This window comes from Dryobates pubescens, chromosome 15, assembly GCF_014839835.1.
Source record: "Dryobates pubescens isolate bDryPub1 chromosome 15, bDryPub1.pri, whole genome shotgun sequence".
In the NCBI taxonomy this organism is placed as follows: domain Eukaryota; kingdom Metazoa; phylum Chordata; class Aves; order Piciformes; family Picidae; genus Dryobates; species Dryobates pubescens.
Window position 1 is genome coordinate 6399850 of NC_071626.1, and position 23031 is coordinate 6422880.

General features: G+C 40.1%; 1 protein-coding gene across 1 annotated transcript in view; it reads left to right on the forward strand.

Moving 5' to 3' along the window:
- UBN2 (ubinuclein 2) overlaps positions 1–21929 on the forward strand; it is a 40607-nt gene extending 18678 nt beyond the window's left edge. Inside the window, exons 6-17 of the mRNA XM_009902542.2 lie at positions 625–1123; positions 4721–4791; positions 5478–5607; positions 6895–7013; positions 7566–7679; positions 8878–9021; positions 10108–10158; positions 11516–11558; positions 12444–13979; positions 17819–18065; positions 18809–18898; positions 19932–21929. Coding sequence (XP_009900844.2) covers positions 625–1123; positions 4721–4791; positions 5478–5607; positions 6895–7013; positions 7566–7679; positions 8878–9021; positions 10108–10158; positions 11516–11558; positions 12444–13979; positions 17819–18065; positions 18809–18898; positions 19932–19981 — 3094 coding nt within the window. The 3' untranslated portion in view covers positions 19982–21929. The remainder of the gene's footprint in view (positions 1–624; positions 1124–4720; positions 4792–5477; positions 5608–6894; positions 7014–7565; positions 7680–8877; positions 9022–10107; positions 10159–11515; positions 11559–12443; positions 13980–17818; positions 18066–18808; positions 18899–19931) is intronic.
- Positions 21930–23031: the final 1102 nt, after the last annotated feature.

The window sequence follows — 23031 nt, forward strand, 5'->3', positions numbered from 1 at the left end:
TTCTATATGTTTATTTTTAGCTTTATGCATGTTTTCATGAGTTCTGAGACTAGAGTGGGAAGATTGGGGTTTAATTGGCTTCTAGAAAAACTCTTATTGAGTGGGAGTTGTCATATTATGAAGATTTTGTTTGTTGATAATACTGTTCATCAACATGATAAACTGGTGGAAAATTTTCAGCTTAAGTAGCACATAGATGTTGAGCCTGCATGTCAAAATTCGTAGCAATAAAGAGAATTTCTCATAACCTACATGGTGTGCCTAAACTTAAAGCAACCTGCCACCATTCAGGAGTCTGAGAAGCAAGTGTAGGTATTTTGGTAGCATAGATCAGCCATGGGCTTAACAACTCTGCCAATTTCTCCATAATTAAAGAAGTCAAAAAGTGAGCAACCTTTGCAATTAATGTGTCCAAAACTTAGCAGAACAAATCAGGTGGAGCACATGACAGGACACAACCTGCAAAGGTTTATGGTAATTAATAGAAGAGTCTGAAGATGGAAGCACAAAGTAATTGCTGCTTTTCCCTGATCATTTTTTAAATTGTACTAAACAGGCTTTCTCTCTCAAGGTTATTACAGCCTTGCATCACGTGCATTCTAATAAGATTTCTTTCCTGTACAGAGTAATGGCCTTAAATTCTCACAAGTCTGAAAAGAAGAAAAAGAAACTATATAAAGACTCTCTCTCTCTGGCTGCCATGATCCGTAAATTTCAAAAGGAGAAGGAAGCCATGAGGAAGAAGGAATCGAGTCCAAAACCTCCAGTGACTGTTGCAACCTCTACCCCTAGTAAAATTCCTTCCTCCTCTCTCAGTGCAGGAAACGATATCTCTGACTTGAATCTTAGGAGCAATGATCCTGTCCTCTCCATTTTTGGTAGCACAAATGAACCTGAGCTCCTACAAGAAACTGAAAGTGCCCTGGAGATGCTGGGAGACATTGACTTTGACAAGTTGCTTGATGGCACTTCTGATGGCAGCCCGGTATCTGAGCTGTCAGGAGAAAATGGAAATGTCACTCAGGCAACCTACACCTCTCAGGTCATGACACCCAAGCAGGTGCCTGCCCTCCCAGAAGGTCTACCTGTGCTACTTGAAAAGCGCATTGGGGACCTTCGAACAGTAAGTATGCATTCACTGTCAAGAGATTGCATTCAAGAATCAGAGAGAAAAGGAAGAGTTAACTAGAACCTGAGTTGTCATCTTTACATGGCTGGCAGAAACTAAAATATGTAGAACTGGTCATAGTGTTTATCTTAAAGGCTGTATGAGATGAAAATGAGCACAGAGGTAATGCAGGTCAGTTGTTGTGTTTGTTTCCCAATGTAGACAGTGTTTACTGAGTCTTCTGTGTACAGTAACTTGTAATGTTTGTTTGGGTTTTTTCCATAATGGAAATATCAGTGTTACTTTAACTTGAATTATTAGCTGGTGAAATGAATGAGTGTTTCCTTACATTGGAGCAAGGAAACCTGGAATATTGGCTGCACCTTACAAATCAGTGTCTTGAATTTTTGGCTTCACAACATAAATGATAACTTGCCAGTTCAAAACTAAACAACAACCCACCAAAAAAAAAAATCACCCAGAAACAGCAGACAAAAGCTTTCTTTTGAAAGCTAGAATGGAGTCCAAACTTGCCCAGTGACAAATACTAAATTCCTCGGGTTACAAACATCCCAATAGCTTATTGAAAGGAATCAGAGCTAGTAAGGTGGTGTATGCTTCTTGTTTGATTGCCATGAAAACATTTTTCTTATTCAGACTAAAGTGCAGCTTTTCCTTACTCAGATGTAGTTTGGTGAAAGCAGTTCAAGTTCCTATCTTTTTGGAAAGAAATAGTTCAGACAGTACCAGCTTGCTTTGCTACATGTTCTAGTAATGCTAAAATGTTACTTACCTTATGGAAATGTCTAACAGTGGTGTTAGTTGGTTTTGAATATACCAAGATAAATAGAACCAAAGAGTTAATATTACTCAAGTGTGAGAGAGAATTTTTTCTACTTTTGAATATTACACAGTCTCAGGCTGTGCCAGGGGAGGTTCAGGTTGGATGTTAGGAAAAAGTTCTATACAGAGAGAGTGATTGCCCATTGGAATGGGCTGCCTGGGGAGGTGGTGGAGTCACTGTCATTGGAGGGTTTCAGGAGAAAACTTGATGGGGTGCTTGGTGCCATGGGTTAGTTGTTTGGGTGGTGTTGGATTGGTTGATGGGTTGGATGCGATGATCTTGAAGGTCTCTTCCAACCTGGTTTATTCTATGTATTCTATTCAGTTTAATCTTGCTGTGAACCAACAGCAAGCTTCTACCAAAACTGCAGGACAACTGGATTAGGCCCAAAGTCAGGAAGCTAGCGGCCTGTCCCAAATTCCTGCTGCTTCACTGTATAACAAGCTCCATCCAATTGGAAGAAAGCTTTAATTCAGTGGTTCCTGGAAAGGCTAACTCTTTTATCTTGTGCTTTTCATAATGTCTTACAGAAGTTTGGTGCTGGCTGAGCAGAGCAAATCTACCCATACATGTGAGGGAAAAACTAGGTTGTGTTGACTTAAAAGATTGCAGCTTCCTAATCTCCTGCAGCTTGCAGTCAAGTGACACTTTATCAGTGGAGGGGAGCATCTTCTAAAAAGCAGGGGGAAAAATTACCCTTGTCAAATACTTAGCAGGCTTACACCTTTACTTTAGTGCAAAGAAAGCTAAAAAGTGCATAAAGCTGTAGGAAAGGCTGTGTTCCATGAATGCAGCATGACATATCTTGATTATAAACACAACAAAAATTAAAGTCACTGACTAAATACAATAAAAATTCCTGACTTCCTTTTGCAGATTAATTTATTTTAGTTCCCCAATTGGGCATTTCTGAACAGATATGACAGGAGGCAATATTACGCACAAGCAGGAGAGTAATAATATGGCTTTTGTTTCTTATTGTGAAGGTAGCTGACAAAATAATCTGTAAGGGGAAAAAACAAATCGAAGAAGAAAAGGGGGGGGGAAAAAACTCACACCAAAACAAAACCCCACCCACCAAACCAGGCACAGTTCACTGATAGCAATGCACTTTTACAATCTCCCAGAGCTGCTGCCTTCAAAAGCCAGCAACACTGTCCAGTGTGACAGTATAATGCTGAAACAGCCTTTTAAGGGCTACCTGGAACTACAATGTCAAAGCATGTATTTCCTTCTACTTTATATGAAGCGGAACATGATATCAATCCTTGTGTTAATTGTGCTTAAAGATACTGATCTAAGACTCTCCAACCTGTCTCTTCAGCATCCTGTCACTTGTAAACATCTATAATTTTTTTCAGTTTGTTTTGTTTTTTAGCAGGACAAAGGCTTCAATATTCTTGAACAGATAGTATCATCCCCTCAGCACTAGAAAGCAATCAGCAGAACGCAGTTCTTACAGGAACTTAAGCTCTGGTGGCAGTGTTCAGGACTGAAGCAGTAAAGCACTCAGACAATGAGCTACCTTATGGTTTCTGACAGAATATCAAGCTCCTGTCTCCCTGTGCAGTCTAGAGTTCACAATTCCAGAAAACATTTTTCTTTGAAACTTAGATGAGTCAGTTATGAAGAGCAAGAACAGTAAGTACTTCATAATAATAAAGGAGGTTTTTATCAAGCTATCACTTGCATTTATTTGTAGGTTTTGGCTACTTTCTCACAAGCCACTACATTTTTTTATTTGCTGGGGTTTTTTTTAATAAAGGGCAGAATTAGTGTTTCAATTATTTGAACATTCAGCTTTGTAGCAGGTTGGCTGTCTCTCCTATCTGTCAGTCATTAGAACGCTCTCCCACTTGCCTGCTTTTCTGCATTTATATCTTTCTAAGTTCTTTAGGTGTTTGCTGACTTGCCCCAGTGTCAGAATATAAAATGAGAGTAAGCCTCTAAAAGTGATTTGTGTTTTTCCTCTTCTATAAATCTACAGAGTGGATGAACACTAGAGAAAAGATCTTACAGACTCTTGCATCTTACTGAAGATGCAGAGCTTGTGGGTTTTCTTCTACAAACTCTAATTGCTGGAAAATAAGAATCTAGGTGGTAAGAACAAAGATAAAGGGATTCTGCATGGGAATTCCTGTGAAATCAGTGGGGCCAAAAGTAATAAAAGGAAGTGTGTATAGGAATAAGGTTGTATTTTTTTCTTTTCTTCCCCTGACCCTAGATAAACTCAGGAAGAGACCAGACAAAATTATTAGAGTCTAAATAGGCAAGAATGCTGGACAGCACCAGAAAAGAGAGATGAAGTAATCCTCTAGCATGCATAATCCCATTGTAGAAATTGCAGTGAATGGTTGTGAAGGATGTGAGAAGGCTGGGAAGTTAACTGGCTGAGACACATACCAGGTAGAAAAGGAACCTTTAATAGATAGAGTAGTGCTGTTGCCTGCTTGATTTGTCAAGCAATGCTCTTTCTAGAAGAGTGGAATGTTGCTGGTGGTGAGATGACAGCAATCTGCCATTTTCCTTCTTCCTAATTATGGAAAAGATGAATTAACATCGGGCAGATTCTAAAGAGAATGATGGTAGAGTAAGAGATTTTTGCTTGAATGGAACAACTACAGTCATTTTTTCCTAAACAGCAGGATATAGTTTGGGTTGATGTTTTTCCAAGTAATACTGTTTTCTGGAAAACAAAACAGTAATACAGCTGTAACAGTGAAGATGCTCTGTGAACTGTTGGACACTCTTTATTGCTGTGCTTTCAGGCCGCCAAGATGTTTGATGAAGAAGGCAGGAAGAAGTTTTTCACGCAAGACATGAATAATATTCTGCTGGAGTAAGTGCTTATCTGTACAACCTTCCCTTTTTTGAAAGGGGGTGAAAGGAAAAGTACAGAAGAGGAAGTATTATTGAGGTTGTTCCAACAAAGCCCTTTAAAGTCACTGAAGGTAGATCAGTTTAAGCTAGTTACTAGCTAAAGACATTTATATATAAAACACAATAGCTGTCATGACTGTCTGTCTTTATCCAGTGTGAAGTGTTTCGTACTGGCCTGTGTCCTTGACTTCATGTGTAAAATTCAGTAAAAACTGCCATTATTTCTTTGTCCCCCACTTTCATATCTCAGAACACCTTCAGCTTTCACAAAGTGCTGGCTCTCTGTAATCTTTCAACTAAGCATTTCCTATAGAAGCTTCTGTCTTTGAATTCTGAGAAATAAAAAGTAGTCTCTAGGAGGTTGTAGCAGTCAAAACGTATCAAATTTGATGTGCAGTGGTGGTTGTAACTGGAATTTGAGTGACTGTTCAACACTGCTGGAGCAGTATGTACAGGAATTGTTTCTTGCCATTGATTAAGCCTGCCTTCCTTTCTGACGAAAAAAAATGTCCCAAGCTGCTATTTTTCATTAAAATTATGCATAGCTAAAACATTACACATACCAAGGTTCCTTAGGTTTTTGTGCAGTTGTCATTTTCGTCGTGGAGTGCTTCACTGATTGCCTATTTCTTGTTTATTTGTCAGCATTGAGCTGCAGTTACAGGAGATAAATCCTGCCCTCCGCAATGGAGTGTACTCTCACCTTGAGGCTTTTGTGCCATGCAATAAGGACACACTGATAAAACGTCTGAAGAAGTTACACCTCAATGTGCAGGTAATGGTGGGGAGATTAGCTCCCACAGGAGTCAGTTATGTAATACAGGTAAGGACAGAAAGCAGGAGAGCAGAACAGTCACACAATCGCCAACAAAACGAAAGATTTTTTTGATCAGTTGCTGGATCAGCTCAAAAGCTTCCTCCTTTGTGTGTATACCTGCTGTTGTCACTACTTCAGAAGCAAATATTTTTAAGTACTTCATATTCTTTATTTGAGAATGAAGTGCTTGCAGCTGGAAAGCAGAGTAGAAGGCACATGTCAAAGTAGCAAAACCAGAAAGACACAATCATGGTTATGACAGGCTAAAAGAACCCACTGTTGCATTCACCTTTGTATCAAGAAAAAGGAAGGTTAGGTGGATAATAGATGACTCAGCCTGTACTGTTTGTGCAAATTTGCCACTGTGGCTAGGTCTGACAAATCTTTTGTCATTTGCAGTTGCATTTCTCTGAACGTTTCCCTGCTGAATAAAGTTATCTGGGATGTGAAGTACCCTGACCCGATTTTTTTAGATGAAATCCAGGACTAAATCTTGCCAGAAGATCATGAATGCAGAGATCTTGGAACCTTCTAAGAGGGCAAATGGACTCATACACTATTTCTAAGCAATTAGATATCATAGTCCATAGTACTTGAGTGCTTTTCAAGAAGCAGTTACATCTCAGATTGGTGAAGTCAGAAGATGAAGGAAGAGAATTTAAAACATGTAGGGAAGTATATGGTATATTACTTCAATATTTGAAGAACTTCAAAATTTGGAGACCCTTCTAAATACATAGTCCTTACCTTTTTAAGGTGCATACATCACATATAATAGATATGTTAGATTGTTATTGTTTTGCTCATTACCTGCAGTGTTTTTATACCACAGTTTTTGGAGACTTGATTAATTGGACACTTAATTGGCAAGTGTTGAGAGAATCATTAGTCAGGTCATCCCTCAGGTTTTCTTCCCTTCCCAGTTTTGATTTAAAAAGCATCATTTAATGAGATCATGCTGTAATGTTTTGGAATATTCATGATATGTTTCCTTGTGACTGTCCTTCATCGTTTCTGGTCTAAATACTTCTGTGTGTTGTATGAAAAACGTCAAGTATGGGCAGTTCCATAATGCTGTTGCACTTAACAGAATTGAAGTGCCATGTGGGAAATGGCTGATGCAGTCAGTAGTTAGTGCTGGGAATATTGCCTCAGAAATGAGCAGGAAATAGTTTTGGTGAAACTATCTGAAATACTCTTTACATTGCATCTAATAAGACTGCTTTGATGCTTCTCTCCTCACAGGATGACCGCTTGAGAGAGCCACTGCAGAAGCTGAAACTGGCTGTCAGTAACGTCATGCCTGAACAGTTATGCAAGTATCAAGAGGACTGTCAGGCCCGCAGTCAAGCCAAGAATGCCAAGTAGGTATTTCTGGAGTCTGAGCATGTCTGTTCTAGGGTCAGCTGGAAGTCTGTCTCCATGATTTTCATTCCCTGAGTTCAAAGTACTCAACTCCAGTTTGTTTTTCTTGATGTTATCACCTGACTCTAGAAATAAATTCACAAATTGACTTGTAAACCAGGAAGGAGAGGGGAGATTCTCAAAATGCTGGCTTAATGGAGGAGGGTCATGTTCTTGATGAATTTTGTCCTTGTTCATTTTAATGCTTTCTCCACATAGCCAACTAATTTTAGACTTGAGGAGGCATTAATAGATTTATAAGCATCCTGCTATTTCCAGGTGGTGGAACTGCATGAAGCTTATAGCCAGAATCCTTGATAGCCAGCCATACAGTGTCCTTTCACTTCTCTTGAAGGACCATGAAGAAAGGAAGATGAACTGCTTACTCTTTCAGGAAGGTTATAACAATCTGAAGATAGGCCCATTTGGTGTATTTTTTCCTGACACCTACATGAGCACTTGTTTTCAAGGGAGCATTGTCTGTGTTGTATACCTGCTTGTTCTGACTGTAGGTCACAAGTGGAAGATGAACGAGAGAAAAATGGATCAGAGGAAGATGATGACGAGAAACCTGGAAAAAGGGTTGTGGGACCCAGAAAGAAGTTTCATTGGGATGACACAGTGAGGTGAGACAAGCTACCAAGAGTTTTCACTGACTTCATAAAGTGCTCCCCAAGGGCTGTTATTACATGACGCTGTTTAATCAATCATCATTCTCATAAATACACCTCAGAAGTTTTGGAGACTGGGGCTAGTAATAAAAGACTCTTCTTTAGCTTGAAAGGCAGGATGTCCAACCCTTTTTTCATTGCTGCTTTATCTAAAGACATGAGAATTTTTGTAGTCCTAGGACCTTGAGTTTCTTTAAGAGCAGGTGCAAGCAGAGTTACACAGGCTTCCCATTGTTCTAGGAACAGATCAGAAAACACTCACCTAACAAACAGTCGAAGGTATCAGCTAAAACAAGGCAAGCCAGCATTCAGAATGCATGAATCTTATCCCCTTCCATCCCCTCTGAACACACACACACACAGTGAGTTCTCTCAAGGGCAACACAGGTTGTCTGAAATGATTTCTCACTGTTCTGTTTCCTAAAACAGATTTTACTGAAAACTGAGATTACTGTTACTGAAATGATCTAGACAGGCTTTTCCTTTTTTAGACTTAAAAGTAAGCAGATCCTTGAAGATTAGTCACTTCCCATGCAAGACCTCAACTAATTTAGTACAAGTACAGATATAATTAAAAAGGGCTGGTGCATTTAGTCATCTTAGTATGTTAAGACAACAGGGAAGCAAACTTCATGGAACAAAAAGAACCAGTGTAGCTTGGACTGATCTGGAGGGAGCCACACTTATAGAGGAGATTTAAATCTGTGTTTTTCATTCAAGGCTCTGAAAGACCAGTGTCACTTAGCTGTGTGCCCTTCTATATTTTTAAGGGCAGTAAAAGGCAGCACCCCTGTCAGAATTTTCTGAGATACTCAGTGTAGAACACATTTCACTTGTTTTCAGACATTTTTCATCTTAAGTGGGGTAGAGGTCACTGAGCAAAGTGAGAGGAGGTGTTTCAGCTGTGAATAAACCACTAAGAAAACGTAAAACCAATTAGAAAATTATATTAAGAATGGGAAAAAAGAGCTACATGGTTTGTTGGAAATGGAGGAGAAGTGGCAGTGGCAGATCATACCAGCTGTAGGGGCAGACTTCCAGAAAACAGAAGTTGGAGCTGAGCTCTTCCTACAGCTGGCAATGAACAGCAGCTATGTAGAACTGCTTTGCCTCTTTCTTTTTTGGAAGGATAGTTTATTGTTTCTTTCTGCAGGTCTCTGTTGTGTAATCTTGTCAAGATCAAGCTGGGATGCTATGAGCTAGAGCCAAATAGAAGTCAGTCTGCTGAAGATTACCTCAAAACTTTTATGGAAACAGAAGTGAAACCACTTTGGCCTAAAGGCTGGATGCAGGCAAGGTAAGATACCTTGATGTTAACTATTTTTCCTTAGGTCTCTCTTATTGTCATACATCTGACTCAAGTATGTACTATGGTTTTAAACTTCAGAGTATGTCAGTGGAACTGGAATATTTTAGAAGAACAGATGTTTTCCAGAAGTGAATTCTATTTTGTTTGCATGCTTGTGAGCTAAAATCCTAGTCTTTGGAGAAGTATTTGCTTTTGTCATCTGCTGGAGACTGCATTTACTGGTGTTTGTAACAGTGCATGGTGGTTCATTTGAGGGGGAAGTAAGAGACCAGGTAACTGCTTGGGAAGCTGTCTGTGATATGGAAAATGATAGTGATGTAGAAAGTAGTTTTGCCTATACATTATAAGCAGTCTGATACTGCAGGTCAAACAGCATACTTGAAGTCATGATCAGAGATGATGATTTCATACTGATCTCATCAACTTTTACTTGTAAACATATACATATGAAATGGAGGGATTTGCTTCCAGGCATGGCCTTGCTTTTGGAACATACACTGCACTGTCCTTTCTTTGTACCATAGCTCTTACTTCTATAGTAGTAGTATTGTCCATAAAGGTTCAAGACAAAAGTGTGACGTGTTACTCAGGCCTGGAATCCGTTTTGGATTTCATTCCAAAGTGAAAAAGATTAAGGAACAGACAAATTACTGGGAAGAATATGACAAGGGAAATACTCTGGAGAAGCTGAGTAGGTCAGAAAGCAGCACATTGAACTTGTAGTGAGGCATGTTCCTTTTGCTCCTTGATGTTCTTAAGCATTCAGTAGTCTCTATTGGGAAGCAGTCTAATACAGGTTTGGAGGTAGTATGGTGAAGAAAACATGAGAATGGATCTGAAAGTGCAATCTGCAAAGAGAGACATTGGAACTGTAGCAAGAGGATGTCAACATTTTCTGACCAGATTACGTGAGATTTTGTAGATACTCGGATTTTTCACACTGCAGTGCTACAGGATGTGTTTATCAGTTGTGGGAAGGGTTCTGAACAATGAAGCATGTTTGAGTATGTGGTGGCCATTTGCAGATCGTCCCTGTGCAACCACCTTACGTTTCTTTTCTCCACACTCCTTTAGGATGCTGTTTAAAGAAAGCCGAAGCGTTCACAATCACCTCACTTCTGCTCCGTGAGTATAACTGACAATTTATTAGTCTCTTCAGGTTGTTCATCCTTTCCACTTTCATGCTACCTTTCTTACACAGGGAAGGAAAGGGAGAGATTTTTTTTTTGCATTTGTTTGAAGATATTTACAATGTTGGTGGGTTTTTTTTAATACTTTAAGGATATAATTGTAATGTTCTTGTGACAATTATATTTAAACTCTGTTAGGAAGTGGCTAGGTAACTCAAGGGGATATTCATTCTTGGATTAACACCTTTTACTCAAAGCATTGCATAGCACTATGTCCTCATTTTGCTGTGCAACATGTTAAGTGGAACTCAGGCTGCAGTACTTCCTGCTCTTTTCCTCAAATATCTTTGTAGCCAACAGAAGGTGGTGTCTCTTAGTGGAATTTGACCTTCTTCGTTTTCAGGCATTGCTTTGTTCCTCACAGGAGCTGCCTGCATTCAGACAGAATTCAAACAAACAATGATGACTTTGAATAACACCCAACTTGCAGCCTTTATGATAAATGTAATTACATGGGATATTTTTTCACATAATGGCAAAACTGAGTCATGCTTCATTCCCAGTTTGATCTGTTTTTAGAAGGTGTATTCCTAGTTGCCTAGGAAAGGAGAACAAATGACCTATCGGATGTAGATCTGTTGAGCCTCGTGAATAGAAATGGGAGAAGATGATGTGAAATGCTTCACTTCTAAGCTGTAACTGACTAATAATCCTAAGTGCTCTCCCTGCTCACATAAATGCAATTGGTGCTGTGGTGTTCACTTAAACTTCCAGGTTCTTTTGCAATTGTTAAATAGTTTCTTGCAACAAACAGAAGCTAGGTACAACTGTTTCACAGCTGATAAGCAGTAAAACACTTTCTTCTAGTGGGGAGGGGAAAGCAACTGTTTTAATGTGGTTTGAAATAGAAATGAGAACATGAAGTATAGTCTTCAGTGACAAACATCAGCATAAAGTGAAATTACCTAAGTGACCTCAGTTGAGACAAAGCTCTGCCAAGTAGTCAGACTCTTAAGATTGTAAGAGGTTCAGATGGGTTTATATTTTGAAGTTCCTGTAAATCTGAAAAGTAAAAAGTAGCTCTCCTGCTACAGACTGAGTTGTATCAGCAATTCAGTGAATTTTGCTTCTAATTCACTTAGAGATACATGACAAAAGTGGATTAAAAGTGTCCTTGTTTTCTCCTTCCCCTACATTTTAACCCATTTTCTGTTTCAAGGATGTTTTATCATTGAAGCTGAACTGTAGTAGTCCTCCTTCTAGTTAATTGGGATATAATTAAGGTAACAGTTAATGCTATAGTCTTGCCTTTCTTTTTGTCTTTTGATGTGCTTGTATCCCCTCTATTTTAGGGCGAAGAAGAAGGTGATTTTGGCCCCTAAACCCAAAGTGAAGGTAAATGCCATTTGGATTTCTGAATTTTACAAGTGCTTGATACAACTTGTTTTCTGCTTCTGATCCAGAAAAAGTCTGGCAGAAGAATTACAGTATCACACAGTATCACAGTATAACTAAGGTTGGAAGAGACCCCAAGGATCATCAAGTCCAACCTGTCCCAACAGACCTCCATCAGGAAATGCTGTAAGAATTTATTGACTTGGAGGTGTGTTCTTTAAAGGAAGTTTTTACAAAAGGCCTCTGTATAACTTTGTAATTTTAAGCTATATTAGTTCTTTTGAAAATTAGTTGCATTAATTTGGCAATGCTGGAAAAATGTGTAGTTGGGAGGAACATAGTAAGTTGACCAGTTCCCATTAGACTTGACCAGGTGTCTTGAGTAGCAATTCTACCTGGTGATCAGATTGGCTACCCTGTTCCTCATAGCATTGATTATTCTGAGCTGTGTGGGACACTTTCAGTTGTAGAGCAGCAACACTAGGTTTTTAAATACAAATGTTTAGTTAGAACCATGGAATTGTTTGGGTTGGAAAAGACCTCTAAGATCATTGAGTCCAACCATCAACCCAACACCACCATGGCCATTAAACCACATCCCCAGGTGCCATGTCCACACACTTCTTGAACATCTCCAGGGACAGTGACTTCACTACCTCCCTGGGCAGCCTGTTCCAATTCCTGACCCCTCTTCCAGAACAGAAATGTGAATTAGCATGCAGGACCTCAAACACCTCAGCACCATAGACATCTTAATAGGAACATTTCAATAGCAGATAATGGGCTCATCTCTCTTTACAGGATAACAGTATTACACTGAAGCTGACTTCAGATCTGCTTCAGAAAGGTTCTTAAACCTGAATTTTCTTCTCTCTTCGTTTTCAGGACTCCAGTCCAAAGAAAGAACAGAAAATGTGTTTGTCTTCAGTCAATTCAAGTTGTGCTGCTGTCCTGAGTTCCAGCACATCTGTCTGCGCCCCAGCCAGCTCCAGCTGCACGCCGGCTCCAGAGACGATCTGCTTGGACGACTCATTGGATGAAGACCTCTCTTTCCACCCACCATCACTAGACTCTATTTCTGATGCTCTGGCAGTTATCAATAATGGTGCCAAGGGATCACCTCTTGGATCCACCGTAGACACACCAACATCCAGACCTCGCCCTGGGCTGAGGGAGGAAAAGCTCGCAAGCATTATGAGCAAGCTGCCCCTGGCAACGTCAAAGAAAGTAGAGCCCACTCAAACACCCCATTCATCAAGTCTTATTGCTGGTCACACAGGACCAGTACCAAAGAAACCCCAGGACCTAGTTCACACTGGTATCTCTTCAGGCCTTATTGCTGGATCTTCAATTCAAAATCCTAAGGTTTCCTTAGAGCCTTTGCCAGCCAAACTACTTCAACAAGGACTACAGAGGTCAAGCCAGATCCAGGCTGCTTCCTCCTCTTCACAGACTCATGTTTCTTCCTCTAAGACCCAAGCAGCTATTTCCACCTCCTCTCAAAGAACCAAGGATGCTAATATGTTAGTATCATCATCTGAGGCTCAAGGTAGTTCTTCCTCAACATCACAAGTGACAAAGGTGCACCAGCATTCAGCTGTACAGCAGAAATATGTGTCTCCTTTACAAGCAACTATTAGTAAATCACAGACCAATCCAGTGGTGAAATTGAGTAGTAACCCCAAACTGTCTTGCTCATCACCAGTCATCAAGGCTCAAGATAAGTCTGTAGTATATCGCCTGCCTTTGTCAAATCCTTCATCTGGAAGTGGCTCTCAAGTGTCTCACCCACTGGTTTCTCGGTCAACATCCAGCACCTCTACCTCTAGTAACTATTTAGCCAAGGCTATGGTGTCACAAGTTTCTTCCCAGGGTTTCAAGCCTCCCTTCTCGATGGCTGCCTCTCCCAAACCTGCTGCCTCTCCCAAGCCCACTGCATCTAAACCCTCTGTGACACCCAAGCCCAATGCATCACCTAAATTTTCATCCAAGTCCACCTCATCCCCCAGGCCTGCAACAACACCCAGTTCTTCCAGTTCAAGTGCACTAGTTTCCCAGAGTAGTCACTCCAGCAACAACCCCCTTCATAAACAGCCCAGTGGTGTAAATATCAGCAGGCAGTCTCCCACGGTGAATTTGCTGCCCTCTAGTCGCACCTCAGGCCTTCAGCCTGCAAAGAACCCTCAGGCTTCAAAATTACCCAACTCTTCTCCTTCTGGAACTGTTGGTAAAAATAATTTGGGTGGAGTTGGAATGAATGTACCTGCCAGCAGAGGCAGTAACCTTAACTCAAGTGGAGCTAGTAGGACTAGTCTGTCTGGGGGAGCAGGAAGTGGAACACAGGGTGCTACTAAACAATTGTCAACTCCACACAGACCATCTTCTGCCTCAGGGTCATCAGTTGTAGCAGCCAGTGTACAGGTATGCATCTAATGACTTTACATTTAAAATCTGCATTCATTTTTATCCCATTTTGTAAACATTCTTTTTTTGCAGTCTCTTGACTTAATATTTTTTTTTAAATATGTCATAAATGTTTTTGCTTTGCTAAGCATAAACGTGAATCCTGATGGAACTGTTTTGCCCTAGTAAATGGGTATTGGCAACCAATGTGAAATGCAGCAGTCACTGTGGAGTGAATCCTCACCAAAATGTTGGTTGGTCCGTGCTGTGGAACAGAATTCTTTCTGGGGGGTGTTGGGGTTTGGGGTTGGGGTTTTTGTTGTTTGGGGTTTTTGCCTTTTTAGCCCTAGGAAAGGTAAGTTTCCTGGGGCCATATTTTCAGGGCATGTTGTACTTTCTTGCATTATTTGATTTGTGTATTTGCTTGTAATGATGGTGGTCATATGAAAAGGTGTCGTAGTGCATTTGTTGTCAAACTTCACAACGAACACGCAAAACTGGAGCGCAGTTGCTTGTGATTTGAGTATTCGTTTAAGACTTGCATTTAAAAATTCAGCTTTTCTTTAGTATTTGTGATTAAATCTTGTTTTGCAGGATCTAGTCAAACTAAATGAGACACCTCACCAATACATAAATATCCTAGAAATTGTTGGAGAGAGCTTATACAGGACTCTGTCACTGAAAATGGAAAAAAAAAGACATGCAAACCAAATATTTTGAAAGTACTGTTCTAAAACTCATGCAAACCTTATATATACACTCAGAAGGCAACCTGCTTTCCCAAGTTATGCATTCTTCTTGCTGGGAACTGAAATGGCAAGTTACTGGAACAGGTTGCCCAAGGAGGTCATGGATGCCCTCTCCCTGGGAAGTGTTCACGTTGCTCAAGGCCTCATCCAACCTGCCCTTGGTGTAGTGGGAGGTGTCCCTGCCCATGATGGGGAGGTTGGAACTAGATGATCTTTAAGGTCCCTTCCAACCCAAACAATTCTGTGATCTATGATTTGGTATTTCCCAGACTTTAATTGCTTTTCCTGTCCTGAAGTGCTCACTTCATATGTGCATCAGAGACTTGGTGTACAGCAAATGAAAGCACTTTGTATATATCTGAACAATGACCACAGCTATTGCATGGTAGTCATCTATACTCAGCTTGTTTATAGTATTTACTTTGCTATCCAGTTTTTCTCAATGCAGCTGAGTAAGAGGAAGATGATGATTTTTTTTTTAACAAGGTATTTCTATAGTCTTTCATCCTGTGGTACCTTAAGCCTCTTAGAGAAAATAAGAAATGTCTGGCAGACTCTGGCCTTCTCATTTTGGGTACTTTGGATGGGAAAAAAAACCACAACCCATGTGCTGTGTAAGGACTGCTAAGGTACCACATAGGGCCTAGAGAAGAACTGAGCAGTGTGGGTACTCTGGGTGATACCTGGAAGAGACAAAGGCTACAGTGAATGAAGTGGGAACAGAGTTGCTCATTTCTGGTGCAATCAATGGGAACCAATGGATCCAATTGCTTTGATGTAGAAGAACATGTGAAATGGATGTGGTAGTGCTTAAATATGACAGGCAAGGGAAGTCAGTAGTGTTGTGCTGGATGAGGAGACTGATTCTTGCAAACTTTCCTACATATGAAGGCAAGTAGGTTTAGTTTTTTTAGAGATACTGATCTCATGAGGAACAAAATGTATTGTGGCTGATAATGAAGAGGCTTAGAAGTGGTGTGGTAGATAATCAAGGAACATGAGTGCACACTGTAATACAGCAAAATAAGGTGTGTTGGTGTATAGAAAGGGGGAAATCAGCTAGAGGTACTGAGCTGTGTATATAGTATCCCTAGAATAATTATTGTGACTGTACACATGAAGGCTTTTGACACTTCAGAAGTTACTTTGATAACACAGAAATGGTTGAGGTGAATGGTGCAAGGAAGATAAACTTTGGAATAAGGCTGTTGCTACTCTGCAAACTGAGGCTTAGGCAGTGAGGTTTGTTCAAGAGATTACAATCAAGCTACCTCCCAGCCCAAGTACACTGAAGGGGAAGAGATTTGTGATAAGAGGGCTTTATTTAGCCTTAAAGGTCTTATGGCTGACTGAACTTAATTCCAAGCCAGTTGTTAGGTGCAGTGTGTACTAAGGAGTTAGTTACCCCTCTTAAAATAATGAAGACATTCCTAACTGGGAAGAGTTTCCCAACTTTCCCCTTTTGGCTGACACAGTTATTTACCAAAATATTAGCTGCCTGCTGTAGCTCCACAGAAATTTCACTTTGGAGTACTCTTAAGTTATATCCTAAGAGTACAAAGCCAAATTAATCTAGAATTCAGCAGTTAGTGCATGTGTTTTCCTTAAACTCTACCCCTCATTAGTGCTCTTAAACACTGTCTTAGACTCCTAAGGATCGTAGTGACTCACATTTATGTGAGTAGGATGAACACTTCTATGAAGTGCTGTCACAAATAAGATAAATATCTGAACTGCCACTGTTTTGGGGCATTCTCTGACCTTCTCTCTGGTTTTGAGAGAGCAAGTTAGGTCTTAGAGCACATTGCAAAGCTGCTTTCTTCATTCAGAGCTTACTGTGTCTTCCATTTTGTTGCACAGTAAAGATTGCATAGTGAACAGTTGTCATGTTTTGTGCATAGATTTGTTACAGCATCAGTTCTTTTAAAGGGTGGAGAGAAGAATAGTAAATATTGAAGTCTTTCATCCATTGGGTGGTTTTTCTACTTGTGGAATGGATCATGTCCTGGAAGCTGTTACTCACAAGATAACCAATAAAACACTTGGTAGGAACATCGTAGCTCGGAGTGTTTGCACTTACAGGGTTACTGTTTTAAAATCTGCTTCTTTAGCTGCTTTAATCTGTGAACACCTTAAGACAAAAACTTGTAATAGAGATTTCATTCCTACTGGGAGTTTTCATCCTTTTGCTGTTTCTGTAAGTTGATACTACAGAACTCAAGGAGACTTCATTTTTTAGTTTGCATTCATTAAAATAATTGTAAGTTTGGGGGTTTGTTAAGGCTTTCTTGTATAGATGCATAGGCTTGAGGTGGTCTTAAATAATAGATGTGTGATTCAAAGTAATGTCTATTCTAGCTGTTTTGTAAAGTAGTAGAGAATTAACATCAGTATATAGAAATATAGACAGAGTGAAGGGAAGATTGTTGAACAAGAATGAGCTGCTCTGATGTTAGAGGGATTAATGCAGTTTAGGAGCTGTTGTAGCTGATGTTCTGACTAATCTTGATTGGGTTTTTTCCCAGTGAATTTAACTTCATTGTGACATGTAGAATGGAGAGTTTGTTTTATTTTGTCTTTTGATATGTGCAAGCAATACATGCATATGTATGTCTGCAGCTTGGCAACCTGACTCCAAGCGTGGAGGTTCTTATGCATGAACCTTAATTTTCAGAAATAATTTATCCTAAGCAACCTCTGTAGAAACACAGTTAATGTCCTGTTAAGACCCAGATTTGGAGAGGGGAGAGGAACATTATGCTCTAAAGAGTTTCAGACCAGCATCTGGTAATTTTGTATTGTTACTATAATAAAAGATGTTGCATTAGATTCTAACTGTAGAGCCTGTGAATAGTTAGAGACAGGAAATTATCTGCAAGACTGATGAGGAAAAACATGAGATGAACTACTGTCATGTCTGAATCCAAGATGTGATTGTACTTGCTCTGCAGATGAACAGTGGGAAAAGGTCCTAGCTGCATAAGTGAATATTTAGTAATAGTTTAATACAGTTCTTAATAGGGCCTCGCTTACGGTAGAGTCAATTCTTGTCTCCTTGAATGCAACTCAAAGGTTTAAAATCTTGAAGTACTCCTTTTCTTTGTACAGTCAACAGCAGGAGCATCCTTACTGGCTAATGCCTCACCTCTGACTCTCATGGCATCACCCCTGTCTGTAACCAGTCAGAACGTGACGTCTGCACCATTAACTCCTTTTGGGATGCTGGGTGGCCTTGTTCCTGTGACCGTGCCCTTCCAGTTTCCCTTGGAGCTGCTCGGCTTCGGGACGGACACAGCTGGAGTGACAACCACCTCGGGATCTACCTCAGCGGCTTTCCACCACAGCCTAACTCAGAGTGAGTGGAATTAGTTATCACACAGTGCTATAAGGAAAGATGTATCCTGAAGATGGAAATTAAGATGGGAAGTAATAAAGTACCAAGAGATGTGGTTCTTGAAAATCTCTGCAGGAGACTAAATGTGCTTTCTTCACTGGTAAAACTGTGTAGTGATCCCAATGTTGTGAATCACCTTTGAGAAGTGTAACTTAGTAATGTACTCTTAGTTTTGAACATGGGGTTTTTGGGGGGTTAACTTTTAATCCTTTATCTTTAGACAGCAATGTAGTTTAAGTGTCTCCAAATGTCACAACACAGCGAATAGACTTACTATGGTGATTCCAAAAATAGCTTTAGCTCAGTGATCCCAGCTATCAGACAGTTCTTACAGGGAAGCATCAAGCAAGATGGCATTTATCTGTTCTGGTTGCTTAAGCAACTGCTTTGTTTTTAACTCATGTAAATTTTTGGTCTTTCTGCTGAAGAAAATTTCACAAAGAATTGCACCCCAATAGTGAAGCATGGTCCTTGCTCTGACTTTTAACCATATCTGAATAGGTCTCTTTCTGTTGACTTATTCCAGCTGTCAGAATGCTATTGGGAATTTAGGTTTTGTTGAGGAGATACATCTTCAGTAATCTGTTCAAATTAGCATGCTACTATAGCTACATTATACAAATAAGAGCTTCCTATTCTACAAAGGCTCCGTCTGTCCTCAAGAGCTATTTTTCATCTTTATTGCTCTCCCTCTTTTCCCCCAGACTTACTGAAGGGTTTACAGCCAGGTGCTCAGCACGCAGCAACGCTGTCTCACTCATCTCTGCCTGCTCACTTGCAGCAAGCTTACACAGGTAAAGACACCATATTTCTCTTGCTACTTACTTGAAAGTCAGATTCCTGCCCCGGACTGAAACGAAATGTACAACAGAATTGAAACTGGTTTATGGAAGACAGAACTCAGGATCAAGCTTTGGTTAGCAGTACACATTGTATCATAGCAGTATTTTGCAACCTGAACAGTTTTTATCCTACTTGTCTTCAGTGTCAGGAACTAAAGTTGTTAAAGTTCAGTAATGCTTTATGCTATCAGTTCTAGAAACGGAACTACACATATGCAGATAGTGGGAGAAAAAGAATACTCCTTACTGGATGCTGATATGATTGTCTCTTGTAAGAATTTGTGTGTGAGTAGTGTGATGGCTTCCTAGTGGAAGATTTGCCCTCCCTGGGATTTTTGTCCTTGATCAGAGTTGCATATTATTGACTGAGAAAAGAAGCTTGAAGTAGAATATCTCCCTGTTCGCAAGGCTTAGAGCTGAAGAACTATTATGAAGCTTTAGAAGGTGCAGTTCAGAATACACTCCCTCCTTTCTTTGCTACCTGTAGGGTTGGTTTCTTGACAGGAGAAGGAACAGGAAAGGTGGCAGTGGCTTGATGAGGGTTCTTCATCCTGTTCTTGGAGTCCTCAGCACCAAAAAGCTGGGCAGTGGTGCTGTTGGAGGCACATCAATTGGCTATATTGGGTACAGCTTAAATTGTTTGTGACAGCGAGTGCAATGGTTTGAACACTGGAATAGCATTATTAAAATGTAAAAGCTTCGAACAAAAAGCTTGATTTTGAAGTCACTTTCAGTATCTCAAGCTGCAACTTGGTCTTTAGAAAGATGCTATCTTCCTGTAGGAAGCCTGGTATCTCAGGTTGCAAGAGTGGTATTTATTATCAATGAACCTCAAAAAATGCAGAGTCTTCTGCCCTGTAAAGACAGTGCAGGCTTTGGTGATGCTAAAGCTGAACATGTGAAATTCCTCTTCTGCTGTCAGCTGTAATAATAAAAGTTTACTCATTCTTACTTTTCTCTTTGTTTTCCTGTCTCTAAACTACAGATGGAGGCCAAAGTAAAGGGGACACTAAGTTACAGCGGAAAAACCAGTGACTTCTGGACAAGCAAGGGAGCTGAAGCAGTTCTGGTTGGCTGACAGAGTCTGCCCAGTTGGGAAAGTGCTTATTGTCACAGGGCTGCTGTTTCTGTCAATGTTTACATATTCTGATCCCAAGCACTGTGGTGAGAGGAAGAAGAAAAATAAAACAATACTTGATCAAAGAGAGAAGGAAAAGGAGGACTGGTCCTCCTTGGTCATGCAGACTGGTCACAGTTTGATCTTGCCTAAAGAAACAAGCTTTTTTTACCTGCTCTGATTGGCTTTTAAAAGAAATTGATCGTCAAACCCACAGCAGCACAAACCTTTTTTTTTTTTTTCCCCCTAGGTGATGTCCAATGAAGAGTTGAAAGTGTGAGAGGAGCTAGAATAGGTTTCTCCATCCATTGTGTAAGGTGGAATCATCTATTTCATTAGTGCCCAAAGTGCCCAGTATAAGATTGTGTAGGTCCTGAGTGTACTACATGGTTGTGGACCAAAGGTTATGTAGAGTAAAGGTGATGCTGGGATGCTTTGCATTGTAATTAAACCCTTATACAAATGCAGTTTCTAGTATGGACATTTTTCCAACTTTACAAGGCTGTTTGGCTTTAGGGAGCCTACAGATGTATGCAGTCTCATTAGAGATGTCTTCAAAACCTTTTATCTGGTACATTGGGATGTGAGACACAGACTACTGGGAAATCCCTTGCTCCTTGTTTGGTTTTTGTTTTGGTTTTTTTTTCATATAAAGATTCTTATTTAAGGGAGGAAGGGGATGGAATTTTTTCCATTTACATGAAAAGGAAGCTCATATTGGTCAGACTAGCATTTCTTTCCCACTCTTTTTAAAGGCACAGGTGCTTTTTTTCAGTCCTTCCATTTGTTAAACTCTTTTCCTTTGCCTTGTGCTTATCTGCTACTGAAATTAAGTCATGCTCTGTTCATGTCTCTTACAAAACAAAATCTGTTCTTTACTCATTCTAGATCTTCCTCATCTTCCCAAAAGCCCAACCCTCATCCTCATCTTCCCAAACTTCTCCCAGAACCCATGCATTATACTGATTTGCTAGTTCAAGTTCATCATGACCTGTTTCAGAGCCAGGTTAATACTGCTTCGGGCATTAGCCAAAGAGGAGTCGTTCAAAAGCGACCAGAGGTGCCTTCTCTTCTGGGGGCTGAATGGGTTGTCTCCAGCATTCCTGCCCCTGCTGGCCTGGAGAGTTCCTGACCTGAACTCTTCCTTATGTGGTAGCACAAGACTGTAAAGCTGGCTTTTTTTGTTTCTTTTTTTCTTGGTTTTGATAGCAGTACATCAACTGGTTCACTTGTAAGTTTAGGAAGTACCCAGCACATGTTGCACTTTGACACTAGGACAGGACTTTGCTCTTGAGTCCCTTGGGCTGTCAGTTAAAAGATGAGAATGGCAGAAACTGAAAGAAGTCATGGGGGGAAAGAGGCAAATTAAAATAGTATGCTTTTCTACCCCAAAACATTCCTCTAATCGGAGATGCTGAAATTCCTAGTAGCTAGGCTTACCAGTAGTTTGATTTGAGATCAAACCTGTGACTTTTGGTTATCTCACACCTTCCAGAGGGACTTTGACCCATGGATAATGAATCTTCAGTGGTTTTTTGCTAGATTAACTTATAGCTTTCAGGCTTCTTTTACATGTGATTTATTTTTCTTAGATCAGACAACAATTTCTTTTCTATTTAGAGCTCATTTTAATTTTATATAAATATATATGTGAATTTAATATATATTGTGTATTTAGTATAAAAAAATGTTGGGTTGAGTTCAGCAATAAATGTCTTTGCACAACACTTCTGTGAAAGTCAAATTGAATTAAAATAAGATGCATTAGTTCATTAACTTCACTCCACAGCATCTGTCAATTAAATGCTTTTTAGCGAGTGCTACTGCTCTGTATGTGACGTGTTGGTTAGATAAGCTTGCATCTCCCATCAGTTATTTAGAGTTGAAACATACAGACATGTAAACTCTGCTCTTCTTAATACTGTGCAGGCTCTATCCAAATACCTAGAATGCAAGCTTTGTCTGAGTCTTTTAATTTTCTTTTGTTCTCCAGGAAGGGTTGAAGGAAGACAGCTTTTGGGTTTTGAGGCCTAACAGTTCTGGCAGGATGCTAATTCCTTGAGCTGCCAAACCTGATGCTTTTTAACAATGCATGTAGCTGAGTTGCAGCAGATATCAGGGAGCAGTATATTTAAAAGACCCTGTCCTAAGAGAGTTCTACCTCTTCTATGTTTTTCTCATCAAGACATCTCATTCAAGTTGTCATCTTTTGTCTTCTTACTTAATGAAACTTTAGACTGGGAGAGACTTGGAGCCCTTTAGAACTACAGCACAAGTTTCCTTGCAACATTCCTCTCCTCCTGGAAGTATGCCTCATCTGCAGTTGAGAAGTATCCTCTCTAAATCTTAAGGAGGGTAAGAGTAGTCCTGTCTGTGGCCTTTTAAGCTTCTCAGTCTTGAGAAACATGTAAACTAATACTTAGTGTGGAAACAAGTAGTCGGATGACAAGAGTAAAGATGAATTAAGTTGTTCATGAAGCCAGTTCAAACAGCCCCTACAGGGTAACTGTGCTCAGTTATCATGCTCCTGAGCTTAGGAATCAGCAACACAGTGATGAAAAGCTCTACATTCCCTGTTCCCTGTTCTCCTTGGTCATACCTAGCTAAGGCTAAATCAAAGGAAATAATAGGGTGTCTCCCAGAGACCTTTGCAGGTAGCATAGACAGGATAGGGAAGTGACAGTTTTCTGCAACATCCAAATGCAACGTTTAGGTTAATGTTTTACTGTTTTCTGCACAGGAGCTCTTCTAAAGACATTTCCCCCCAGTTTTTTTACTACTTTTTAAGGGCCTTTGTTAACAAACAAACTGTAGTTGTACATACTAAATAACCCTCAGTATTCACAAGCAATAAGAAAGCCAAGTAGAGCTGTCTTTTCTAGGCAGCAGGGCTGAATTGGTTTGGGGACTGTATGAGAGCTAACATATCCAGCTCACTGAAAGCCCTAAACAAATGCAAGCAATAATT